The 13,529-nt window shown below is 46.0% G+C and overlaps 1 protein-coding gene across 1 annotated transcript in view; it reads left to right on the top strand.

Moving 5' to 3' along the window:
* LOC127184032 (collagen alpha-4(VI) chain-like) overlaps positions 1–13,529 on the top strand; it is a 97,345-nt gene that overhangs the window by 44,727 nt on the left and 39,089 nt on the right. The window contains exons 17-20 of the mRNA XM_051140247.1: positions 2,136–2,198; positions 2,663–2,728; positions 13,151–13,204; positions 13,364–13,399. Of these exons, the coding sequence (XP_050996204.1) occupies positions 2,136–2,198; positions 2,663–2,728; positions 13,151–13,204; positions 13,364–13,399 (219 nt within the window). The remainder of the gene's footprint in view (positions 1–2,135; positions 2,199–2,662; positions 2,729–13,150; positions 13,205–13,363; positions 13,400–13,529) is intronic.

Raw genomic sequence — 13,529 nt, 5'->3', positions numbered from 1 at the left:
ATTAGGGGCTATTCTATTGGCTGTTTCTGGGTAAGGGAGGCACCACTGAGGCTACAGGCACGGGGATGATTCCGGAAGCACAATGTGTGAATTGCAAAGGGCCGAGGAAGAAGTGTGATAAACTACAGTAGGGAGCCTGTACCCAGCTCTGTGCTGAATGTTTTAATCTCTTATTTAACCCCTAAAATGGCCCTGTAAGGTCACGCCTTACCCTCCTAAGTGCTGGGGCGAGCACCAGTGATCATGCCCCCTCCCTCTACCCATGGGCTCTTACTGTTAACCATACCAGGCTGCATGGTGAGCAAAGGACCCCCCCGCCCCACCCCGTGTATTCTTTATAGAACATCAGAGAGAAGTAAAATGCTGAAGGTATTTTTATATAATTGTGTTTGTTTCTCTCTTAACAAATAATTGGGATTCTTTTATATTTGCTTATAAGGCTTTATAACAGGGTCTTGAGCAGTTTGTCTGTTCATAACCCTCTATGTTATTTTGTGTCACTCCCAGCAAACATCTCAGCTATACTTGCACTTTGTAGCTTTCCTCTTTTCTAGCTCCTTCTTCCTAATCTTTCTTTCTTTTTAAAAAAAAATTATTAAATTTTATTATTCAGATTACATCCGATTGTTATCCCCTCACTTATATCTTCCCGTTCCACCCTCTCCCCTCCCTCTCTCTTTCACTCTATTTCCCTGCACTAGACCTGTGACAGAAGGGAACCTCCTCCCCGACCATATGATCACAGCCTATCAGGTCTCATCCTGGTAGCCTGCTTCCCCTTCCTCTGAGTGCCACCAGGCCTCCCCGTCAAGGGGAAGTGGTCAAATAGGAGGCACCAGAGTTCATGTCAGAGTCAGTCCCTGCTCTCCACACAACTGTGGAGAATGTGCTGTCCATTGGCTAGATCTGAATAGGGGGTCTAGGTTTTCTGCATGCATTGTCCTTGGTTGGTATAGCAGTTTGTGCAGGCCCCCTGGGCTCAGATCCACCAGCCTTGATGTTCTTCACATAGGGGTTCCTAGACCCTCTGGGTCCTTCTATGTCCACATTCTCCCATACTACTTTCACCCAGTGTCCCAGTAGAAAGTCCCAGCATCTGTCCCAATCTCCCATTGAATAAAGACTCTCAGAGGACATCCATGTTGGGCTAGTATCCAATTATAAGTGAGTATATACCATGTATATCTTTCTGGATCTGGGTTAACTCACCCTGAATGATCATTTCTAGTTCTATTCATTTGCCTGCAAATTTCAAGATTTCCTTGTTTTGAATAGCTGAATAGGATTCCATAGCGTAAATGTGCCGCAGTTTCTTTATCCATTCTTCAACTGAGGGACATCTAGGTTGTTTCTAGATTCTAGCTATTACAAATAAGGCTGCTGAACAGAGAATTCTTAACAAGTGACAGCACATGCTGGTGAGGATGTGGAGAAAGGGGAACACTCCTTCATTGCTGGTGGGAGAGCAAACTGGTACAGCCACTTTGGAAATCAATATGGCGCTTTCTCAGAAAATTGGGAATAGGGCTTGCTCAAGACTCAGCTATCCCACTCCTTGAAGTATACCGGAAAGATGCTCCAGCACACGACAAGGACATTTCCTAGTCTTTCTTGCACTTCTCCCTAGGCTTCAATCCCCTGCTTCCTCCTCTGACTCCTCCTCCCCTGGCTGGCAGGAAGTCCAGCCCTATTCTCTCCCCTGCTCAGTGATTGGCTGTAAGCTGCTTTATCGGCATACCTGGGAACAATTGGGGAGTAGTGTTTACACAACACTGAGACAGAAATCAGCATTTAAATTGCACAATAACCTTATGCCTACAGTGAAAAGACCAAGGGCTGAGAGGGTAGGGAGCCCTGGGTCCTAGGTTATGCAGAGAGGTTAATTCCAGAGAGGTGAAGTCAAGGGTGCTGACACTCACACAGGGCCCAGCATAGGGCGGGTTTCCAAAAATCTATGTGAATTTCTACCTTTCAACCATGTTGTTTCAACTGTGAATGTGTTAAGCTTCAGCTTCTAAGCTGCTCTTAAACTCTGATACCCATTTCACCTCTTAGTACCCTCTTTTTAGGCATGGAGTGATTTTATGATGTGATTCACTTTTCTTTTTTCTTTTTTTTTCTCTTTGTGATTTAAGGGCTTGACAGGACTGCTGGGACAACCTGGACATCGAGGGGAGCCTGGGCTGAGGGGAGACCCCGTGAGTGATGGCTGTGGGGGGTTTCTTCTGCTTTAATTCCGCGGACGCAAGAGCTGTGCAGAAGCTAAGACTGATCTAGTATTGGCTAATGAGGCATCTGTTCAGTCTGCATTGAGACAAACTAGAGATGTGCCAGGCAAACAAACCATCTTACAGAGAGAAGATCTGGGTGTAGAAAGAGTTGGGATTTTAATTGGATCGGACATCTGAGAATATTGAGTAAACAGGTCTGGACAGTGGAGAGAGTCCTCCTTGACCCCGCCCTCCTCCCCCTTCTCCGTCTCCGTTCTCACCTGGTGGAACAAACAGAACCGAGAGCCTAGCACATGCTATGCAATTACTCTGCCTCAATGCCGGCTCTCTAGCCCTTCTTTTCCCCTTAAAACCATTCTTCCTTTTGACTCTTTTCCTTTTCTTTTTTTTTTTTCTGTCCATTTGAGGGACACCACCTTTTGTTTTCTCAGGGGGATCCTGGAATTGATAATCCCGTCCAAGGCCCCAAGGGAGAAAAGGGAAAGCACGGCCACCAGGTAAGCTGGATGCAGTTTGCTTGTGGGGACTGACACATGCAGAGATGACCACGTGCTCTTTCAGAACACTTGGACGCTTTGGTTGAATCCCCGTAGGTAGACGAAGGAGCAGAGTCACAGGTCTCCCATTTTCCATGGAGACAGGAGCCCTGACTGCCAACCCCTACTTACTTCCTTTTAGCCTTGAGTTCTTGGTTTTTTTTTTTTTTTTTTTTTAACCACATCTTTTCCCTACACAAGTACCCACCCCCCCTCGCTGCGTGCTAGGAACGTTTTTAAAAAAGTGATCTTGAACTTCTTCCGTCTTTAGTTTCTTTCCTAAGATGAAAGCCTCAGACTCAGGGGCGTCTAGACTGTTCTCTGGTTTCAATCCCCCCTCCCACCTACCGCCTCTCCCCCCCCCCCCCCCCAACTTCCCAATGCTGTGTTGACTTAAAAGTCATTATGCAGCTGGCTTGCTTCCCATTGTAGCTGGAGCTGACTGGTGCAAATTGGGTGGTAGACAATTGTGAAGATGAGTGTCTGTCTTGTTCTGAGGACTGCAACCATTACAGCAGGCAAAGAGGGTTGTCAGGTTGACGGATGCTAATGCTTTAGAAGGCAGTTTTAGACTTTTATGTCTCAGACATTAAAATGCACGATCCTGAAAAAAATGACAAAGATAATGAGTATCTCGGCCCGCGTAGCTCATCTCTCCCAACTTCTGGGCGTGCCGTCTGCATAGCAAACATTTGCAACCGGAGGGGGAACCTTTATAATTTGAATTCCAGTTTTGGATCCTTTGACAAGACCATAGGGCGTCAGTCCTCTTCCTTAGATTGTGGCTAGCTAGAATCCATGTTATGTATGTCCTGGGTCCTGAGTGAAATTTATCTTGGGGCAAGGTCATTTTTGTGTCACTGTGTGGGAAAACCGTTTCATCCCACCACTGGTTACAGTTGTACTTAGCAAACAGCATTGTGTGGTTTTCCCTTGGTGGGTTGAGATCAGAGAGCTTGGTGAATGGCTACTCACTGGGATGAACTAAGCCTGTGGTGAGGAATGAGCTCTTAACCCCCTGGGGCCTCAGGATGCTCACCTGGGAGGTGGATGGGAAGATGGGTAGATAAGCAATCGGCTTCTGTGAATCATTGGTTGTCATGGTAAGAAACCCCATGATCGCAGCAAAACCCATGGAGGGCTCATGGCTTGCTGCAAGGGAGGAATGCAGCTTCTGAACACACTGTTCAGTGTGGTGGCCACCACAGCACCATGGCTAGAGTGAAAGCCTCACAACACAGCTTCCAAAGGTCTGCATCCCTGCCTTTAGCCTGTTAACCTTGGTTCCATTCCTGTATTGTGTGTGGGACAGAACTTGTAAACTATTTCAGGCAGTTACATGTACAGTTGAAGTTTGTTGTTGTTGTTGTTGTTTGTTGTTTTTTTTTTTTTTTTGGTGATTTCCCCTTCTATGCTAGCTTCAGAGAAGGGTGTTAATGAAATACCCCTTGCATGGACTCAGATGATGATAGCAAATTACTCGTTTACATAAGCTGGGCTGGCTGACATTAAGAGTCTGCCCACGATTATAAGATTGACCTCTAGAGGGCAGTCTTTTCTTGCTGTTACTTCCGAGAGGACTTGGACTCAGTTAAGCCTGGAAGATTTCTCCATAAAGTAGTGTTTCCAACCAAGCAGAGAAATTGTATTGCATCCCTAGTATGGGGAAGGAGTGGAGAACCAATTGTGCGTGTCAGCAGTGTCAATGCACTCTCTCTCAAAGAGGGGGGAGAGAGAGAGAGAGAGAGAGAGAGAGAGAGAGAGAGAGAGAGAGAGAGAGAGAGAGAGGAGAGAAGCGGGGCGGGGGCGGGGGGGGGATTTCCATGCACGTTGAGGACAGGAGTTGACACTGGGTCTCTTCCTTAAAGCTGACCATGAATCAGTAGAAAGACTTAGATCCAATTATTATTTTTTCAGTGATTTAAAAAATAATTAAAAATTAGGGAATGTGGCTCAGTTGGCAGAGTGCTTACTTAGTGTGCACAAAGTCCTCAGTTTGAACCCTGTACGTATAAACTGGGCATGGTGGTACATGCCTGTAAGCCCAGTACTTTGGAGGTGTAGGCAGGAGTACCAGAAATTGAAGTGCATCCTTGGCTCTGTAAGGACTTCTAAGTCACCCAGGTTTTATATATATACATGAGACCCTGTCTCAAAAGGAAAAGATTGATGCTGGACGTGGTGGCACACACCTTTAATCCCAGCACTCGGGAACAGAGTCAGGAGAGTGGCTGTGTGTTCAAGGCCAGCCTGGTCTACAAAGTGAGTCTAGGACAGTCAAGGCTACACAGAGAAACCCTGTCTCAAAAAAAAAAAAAAAAAAAAAAAAAAAAAAAAATCAAAGCAGTTGACATCTGACAGGAAGAGATCACTTATCTATACTTTGCTACTTTCACGTCAGGCAACAAAACACAACAAAGAGAAATACTTATTCCTTTTGTTGCTTTGCTACAGTCTTCCTCTGTAGCCCAGGCTGGCCCCAACCTCATTGTCTACCTTCCTCAGCCAGCCTTCTAAGTTCTGGAATTACAGGCATGAGCCACCATGCCTGCTTTTCTACATATTTTCCATTTCTACTTCTTTCCCGTCCTTTCTCCTTCCCTCCATCCCCGTTTCTTTCTGCTGGGAATTGAAGCGAGGACCTTTTGGATGTCAGGCAAGTCCTCTACCAGTGAGCCCCATCTTCAGCCACCACTGCTTCTCCATCTGGGAAACACCCATGGTGTCCTAGTAAGTGGAAAACCCAGCTTTACAAAGGTCTATTCAGCTTTAGGCCACATCTGTAGGGAGAAAGCATTCCTGCCGACATCACCAGATGTGTGCATTCCTTTCCCTCTGTGTTCTGAGCTATTGACATAATCCGTGAACTACTCTTTATTTTGAAAGTTTCTAGACCTACAGGGGGAAAATTGTTGGAGTAGTTGTTGGAGGGGATAACAACCGTTATCATGTTTACTTTATATCCATGTGTGTGCGTGGTGTGAGTGTGTGCGCATACATGTTTGTATGAGCATGTGTCTGTGTGATGTTTTCTTAGCCACTTGAAGATTAATTAAAGGCATTATAATACATTACCCATAGACAGCCAACAGGTATAGTTTGAGGAAAAGGCAACCACTCTACATTGATACAGTAGATCCCTCACACCAAAGAAACATAATATTTATGGAATGTTATTTTCCTTTTAAAGGTTTTAAAATAAACAAAACAAAACAAAAAAGGTTTTAAAATTGAAATAAAACTACATCACTTCTCCCATACCTTTCCTCTCTCCAGCCCCTCCCAACTACCTTCCCTTAAAACTTTCCTATGTGTCTCCCACTCTTAAGTTCCTTTGCTTTATTTATTACATACATTTATGTGTGTGCCTGCACAAACCTATACATTTGTAGACACCTACGCAACCTGAGCTCATTTTTTGCGGTTTGTGCCACATATAAATAATGTTATTTTCTAACCTAATTCATGTTCACATTTTCCTATTTTTCTCAAGTCTTAGCATGGGCTACTCTAACAGAATGCAGTAGACAGCTTGTATTACACAACATTTATTTTTCACAGCTCTGGAGTCTGGAAAATCAAAGACCAAGGCACTGGAAGACTTGGTGTGTGGTGAGGGTCCAGTTCCTGCCTTATACATTGCCTTCTCAGCTGTCACCTCACAGAGAGAGGGTGGGGACACACCGCACCAATCCCCCCCTCAGGATACAGATCACCTCCCAGAGGCCATATGCCCTGATCTTTTCACGTGGGGGATGGAATTTCAACACATTCTTCCAAGGGGAAGCATGCTGATGAGCAGCTTTCATGGTGCTGACAGGTACTGTGCTGACAGCTGGGGAAAAGGTCATCGGTGGTATTGCGCAGCGCTGACCCCTAAAATTCTGCAATACCAACTTGCCAAGTAAGAGGGTCACTGGTTCAAGCCTGGCATGAAGTGCAATATTGGAACTGTCACTCCTGGAATGGTCTTTAAGCCTCTCTCTCTCTCTCTCTCTCTCTCTCTCTCTCTCTCTCTGTGTGTGTGTGTGTGTGTGTGTGTGTGTGTGTGCCTCTTGCCTTTTTAGTTTTCTTTAACCACAGCAGCCGCCCTGTTGCTTGTTTGTTTATATGACATTGATGTTCCTGACCAATTCTTTTGCTAAACATCCCCCGAAGCACTTGTCTGATTATTTCTCTGCATATAGAGTCAGCCTAATCATTTTTCAACAGCTGACTTAGTGACGCTGTTTGGGAGTTTGGCTTGTTTTTTGGTGATGTTAGATTTGACCACTTTGCCAAGCCCATGCATGCCAGCTTTCTCTACCGTGAGCATATTCCCTCCCCCTCCCCGCTTCTAATGAACACATAACTTCTGACAGTCTTTTTTACCCAGTGGCTCCAGCATCTGTCCCAGTAATTACTTCACTATGCTGGCGGCAACATGCTGTCTGCTGTTGAAGTGAGAAGACAATAAATCTTCTAGGAAAGAATCTTTGTTATATCCAGATCTATTATGAGCGGCTTTCTCTGTTGCCCTCTCCCACATACAACCCACTGCAGAAAGAAGTCCATTTGCTACAAAGTGTGAGCTTGTGGAAAAGGTAAAGAAAAAAAAATGATCACTATTTCCAGTAGCTGAGAACTTTCCTAACTTACAGTAGCAATCACTCCCCAGAGGAAGTCAGGGAAGATCCCCCAGGGTTTGTGAAATGATTTTTGTGTGTAGCATGTGGCATGTATATGTGTTCATGTATGTATGCGTGTGTGTGTGTCAGAAGGTAATGTGGAGGGCCTTCCTTTGTTCTTTATCTTATTTATGTTTCTAAGATGTGTGTGTGTGTGTGTGTGTGTGTGAGAGAGAGAGAGAGAGAGAGAGAGAGAGAGAGAGCGCATGTACTAGAACATGTGCATTGCCATGTTACACATGTGAAACTCAGAGGACACCTTGTAGAAGTTGGCTCTCTCCATCTACCATGTGGGTTCCGGGGATTGAACTCAGGTCGTCAGCCTTGGCAGCAAAGCACCCTTTCCCACTGAGCCATTTTGCCAGCCAGTGGTCCACCTTATTTTTTGAGACAAGGTCTCTTTGGTGGCCCTAGAACTCACCGACTCGGCTAAGCTGGCTGCCAATGAGCTCTGGGGATCCCTTAGTCTCTGTCTCCCAAGCACTGGGTGGTGCGAGGGAAGGCTTCTGCTTTACTGTGGGTGCTGGGATCCTGTCATCTGGTCTTCATGCCTGTGTTACAAGCTGTCACCACTCTAGAGGTGGGAGCTGGGAAAACGGAGCCTAAAAATGAGGTGAACTAAAGTCTCATACAATAGCCAACTTTATTTAGAGCATCAGACAATTTATACTCTGAGTGTTAAGCATGGTCATATGAGCAAAGTTCATGAGTTCAAGCTGTATACAGTCACAAGTGCTATCCAAATAGCAATGGTAAAATAATGGGTACTGAGAAGTAAACGCACTCCTATTTACTACACCCAGGAGGGGCACGAAAGCGCATTCCGAGAACAAACCTGTGTATAAAAGGAGCAGAGGTCACAAGAGTCTTGCCTTGCTCTTCTCACAGCACTTAGAATTCTCCACACACAGCTCCATTCTTGAACCGTGTTCGGCACCTAGTATAATTTTTTTTTTTAATGAGGAATTGTCATTTTTCCTTATTTAAGATAAAATTACTTTTTCATATAATTTAGTATACCTTAAAAGAACAGCACCATACCACACACTGTCTTCTACTTTATAAATCAAAATAATAATTATCTTTAACTGTTGCTGTCCTGGACTCACTTTGTAGACCAGGCTGGCCTCAGACTCTGCCTCCTGAGTGCTGGGATTAAAGGCGTGCAGCACTATGCCTGGCATGTGTAACGTATCCTGACCACATTCACTCCCAACTCTCTGGACTCTTTCCATGAAACATCGACTGTCATGCTGGCCAGATCTTGTGTGTGTAGCCGTGTCTGCAGCGAGGCCGTGAGCGCAACAGCTGCCTCGTGTCCAGAAGACAGCATTTCCCAGCACTCCTTGCTGCCTTCAGCTCCTATACGCTTCCCATCCATCTCCTTCTGTTCAGTGCTGCCTGAGCCTCGACACAGACGTCCCGTTTAGGGCTGAGCATTCCTCCATCGTGTTTATCAGTTGTGAGTCTCTGCATTAGCTCCTGTCCACTGCAGAAGAACCGTCTCTGGGACGGCCAACAGTGGTCTAGGGTATAAGCAGAAGTATTTAGAGTGCAGTTTGACAACATTTAGCAAAACAACAGTAGCAGGCTCCCACCTTGGGCCTGTGATCACCATAGCTGTGAGTGCTTGACCAGGTTTAAGGTACCAGGCATGGATTCTTTCCTGTGGAGTAGGCTTCAAATCTAATCAGAAAACTATTGGTTATCCCAATAACCTTCATGCCAATATTGCACCAGTGAACACATCTTACTTGGCAAACTGACATTGCAGCCCTCAGAGGTCAATTCTGTGTATTACATTGATGATTTTTCCTCCCCCTCACTGTGCTGCCCTCTCCCAGTGGTCTGCATGGTACCTTTTGTCACTATGAAGGCTAGCCACCAAGGAGGAAGCTTCCAGATCATTTCCGGGTTGGTTTTTCTGTGCCCTATAACTGAAGTGTGTTGTGTCTTTTGTAATAGGCCTTTACTAGCTAGTTCTGGTGGACAGTAACGAGCATCAGCTTAGTCTGTGCTGTTCTGGTGGTCTCTAGGGCTTTTCTAACCAACAACTTGTAAGGATGTAGCCCACGCTCGACACTGAGATGTTTATTTAATAACCCATGTCTTCTGGGGAAAGCACTGTGTCAAAACTCCTTTTTAAAAAATATTTTTAATTAGCTTACATTGTAGTGGCTTTCCATAAGGGTTTTCTTTTGGGGGGGGGTTGGAGAGGGGGTAATATCCTAAGCTTTAGTTATAGGTAACCCACCCTTCCTTTCTTTTTCTTTCATGTTCCTCCTGCCCCTATCCATGCTTTGACCTTTAACCCCAATATTTACCTTTTCTACTTTAATATTTATACTATCTCTTCCTCCTCTCTCTCTATCTCCCCATCTCTTTTAGTTGTTGTTTGTTTGTTTGTTTTTTGAGACAGGGTTTCTCTGTGTAGCCTTGCCTGTTCTGGAACTCACTCTGTAGACCAGGCTGGCCTTGAACTCACGGAGAGCTGCTTGCCTCTGTCTCCCCAGTGCTGGGATTATAGGCGTGTGCCGCCACCACCCAGCTTTAGTCATTGACCTATTGTTGTGAAGAGACACCATGACTAAGGCAACTCTTACCAAAGGAAACATTTAACTGAAGGCGTACTTGCAGTTTCCGAGGAGCAGTCTACGACCACCATGGCAGGAAGCAGACAGGCATGGTGCTGGAGCAGTAGCTGAGAGCTTTCCATCCTGCTCCACAGACAGCAGGCAGAGAGAGACTCAGGGCTTCAAGTGGGCTGTGAACTCTCAAAGCCCATTCCCAGGGACACAGCGCCTCCAACAGGGCCACTCCTACTCCATCAAGGCCATGCTTCCTAATCATTCCAAACAGCTCACCAAGCAGGGACTGAGCATTCAACTATATGAGCCCGTGCAGGTCAGTCTCCTCCAAGCCACTACATGGCCGTAGAAGAGTGAGCTTAAGATTTTCTTTCTAAGTTTGTATTATTTAAGTTTTATGCAGTGTTTCTCTCTTCAGTGTTTCTGTATGTGTTCTGTGTGTCCATGTGTGTTTGCATTGCATGTGTGTGCACACGGTTGTGGGAGTCCCAAGGCTGACGTCAGGGATATTCCTTGATTGTTCTCTGTGCTAGTCATCAGAGCTGAATCTCTCAATAAAACCCAGAGCTCAACAATGCGACAAGTCTAGGCAGCTTTCTCGCTCTGGGACCCCCAGCCCTCCACCCCTGCCTCTCTGCTTCTGAACCCTAGGATGACAGGAGGACACCACACCCACCTGACATTTACTTGGGTGCTGGTATCTGAACTCTTGTCCTCAAGTTTTCCTGGCAAGCACTTTAGCCATGGGACCATCACCCCAGCCCCACAGAGTGTATTTAAAAACAAAACAAAACAAAACAAAACAAATCTTTAAAACTAAACATTGGAATCCTAAAGAATATGAAGACCAGGAGTCAGCCATGCCGGAAATTTTTTTTTGTTTGTTTTTTTGTTTTGTTTTTTTGAGACAGGGTTTCTCTGTGTAGCCTTGGCTGTCCTGGACTCACTTTGTAGACCAGGCTGGCCTTGAACTCACAGTGATCCTCCTGCCTCTGCCTCCCGAGTGCTGGGATTAAAGGCGTGCGACACCAGGCCTGGCCTAGAAATGTGATTCAGAACAGAAAAGCCAAATTGAGCAGTCTCCAACCCAAAGCGCACAGAGGGCTGAGTGGACAGCGAGAGCTTCAGTCTGTCTTCGCTGTGCTGTCTTCTCAGCACGTGGGCACTGCTTTCATTTGTATATTTTGGCATTATCTGGTCTTAAGCCAAAATCAGTACCTCTTTAAATATTGAGTATATATTAATATTTAAAGTCCTTGAAATATTTAATGCCCTTGAAAAGATATAATGAGCGGGGCATGGTGGCTCACACCTGTAATCTCAATACTCAGGAGACAAACCAAAAACCAAAACCCCAAAACTGGGTGTGATAGCCGGTCACCCCAATACTTGGCTGGCAGGAGGATCCGGTGTTCAAGGCCATCCTTGGCTACATAGTGAGTGCAAAGTCAGTTTGAGCTATATGAGACTCAGAGAGAGACACAGGGGTTGGGGGGAGGGGAGGGAGGGAGGGAGGTGGGGGAGAAAGAGAGAGAATATTGTCTCAGATACAAGCTTTCAGGAAACCAGCACAGAATTTAAATGAAACTATCAATACTGGTTCTACTAAAACATGTTTTGCCCCTTCTCCTGCCTTGGCCTTGTTAGGTACTCTCCAGGGAAGCTCGGGCCAGTCGCGCACCAAACTGGAAGTGCACGCTCAGGGGCTTTCTGGTACTGCCAGATGTCAACCTCAATAGCAGAGTCCAGCGGCCCCGCCCATGCAGCTCTGCCTTGAAATTTTTTTTGGTGTTTTGATAAATATTTTTAAATTATTGCATAATGTTTCAACAAATGTTTGTACCATTTTGACTACCAATACACTAGTATTGTGGGCTAAATTGCTTGAGAACTTAGTCTTTCCTAAATAACGTGATATGATCTTGTTTCAGTATTGCACTTACTTTCCCCGTTCTCCCCACTGAGGTAGCAGGGAACGGCGCAGGCTGTCCATCGCTGGAACTCTTGTTTGGGATCCTGAGGTGTTTTTATTTCCCACCCCTTCACTTCTGACTGCGCAGAGGTGACAGCAGAGTGCCTTCTCATCATGGCTGTGATACCTTTCCTTCTGTCATCACCTGTGTATACGCTTTGTGCTGCTCCCTCCATGTGCAGAGAGACACGACGTTCCGCCTCCTCCTCCTCCCTGCTACTCAGTACCCTGTGTGGTACCGGTGTGAGGGCAAATGGCAATCTGTTTAGATGTCAGCATGGCTTGTTGAAGAATATATTTGACTGACGTCACAGCCTGATGGGATTTGTGCTGTTATCAAAGGGACACTGAGCAGGGAAAGATAACAAACATATCGGTATTCAGAAACATGAGAATCGAATGCCATTGATTTCTTTGTGTGTGCGTGTGTGTGTGCATGCTCATAAATGTGTGTGTGTACATATGTCCATTCTCATAGTGTTGTGCATGTGTTCATGCTCATGCATATGTGTGTGTACACATGTGCATGCTCATGAGTATTGTACATGTGTGTATGCTTATGCATGTGTGTGTACATATGTGCATGCTCATGAGTGTGTGTGTGTTCATCTGGGCACGCTTATGAGTGTGTGTGTGTACATCTGTGCATGCTCGTGTGTGTGTGTATGTGTGTGTGTGTGTGGGGGGGTCAGAAGTCTGAGTTGGGTGTCTTCCTCAATTGTTCTCTCTACCTGACTTTTTGAGACAGGGTCTTTCACTTCTCACTGTGCCTGCTAAGCCATCTGGCCAGTGAGCTCTTGTCTTTTACCCCTGCAGTGCTGGGGTTACAGGCACATAGCTCTGTGCTCAGCTTTTATGTGGGTTGTGGGGATCCAAGTCCCTCATGCTTGCACAGTAAGCACACACTGAGCTGGAGGCCGGTGCTTGAGCAGCGCTGCCTAACAGACCTTCTACCTCCGTGCTTCCCCAGGTGACAGCTACTGGCCCCGTGCACTTGTTGAACCCTTGGATGTAGCAAATGCTGACTTTCAATTTTACTTAATTTTAGTTACATTGACTCATTGCATATTGCCAGCAGCTTCCACTGGACAACTCATGCCCTCCAGCATAAAGGCAGGAGTCGATGGCATTTAAATAGATCTTTCTTTTATTTCAGGGAGGTTCTGCTTTCCATGGACCTCTTGGGGAAACAGGCAGTGTGGGACCTCGGGTAGGTTTAACTGCTGGAGGGAGAGGGGGGCTGTGGAATGGGGGGAGATGGAGGGTAGGGGGATGGGAGGAGTGGGGGGCAGGGGAGGGGAGGCGGCTAGGTTGCTGCATGATTGGCTGATTTCCTTTTCTGAGACCTTTTCTTCTTTTGTGCTCTTAGGGGTCACGTGGAAGACGTGGCCTGCCAGGGTTGAAGGTCAGTGTTTTTGGAGAGGTCTCTCTGATCCACAAGTAAGGCTGCTTTGCTCTGGTCCTAGGCGGGGCACTACATACCTGTCCCTATCTTCCCAGGGAGACCTTCCCATCGCTCCTGTTCCATAGCGTCA

The sequence above is a fragment of the Acomys russatus genome, chromosome 32 (assembly GCF_903995435.1).
Source record: "Acomys russatus chromosome 32, mAcoRus1.1, whole genome shotgun sequence".
Lineage (NCBI taxonomy): Eukaryota > Metazoa > Chordata > Mammalia > Rodentia > Muridae > Acomys > Acomys russatus.
Note: the sequence above shows the minus strand (reverse complement) of the source record. Positions and strands in the feature narration are given on the sequence as shown.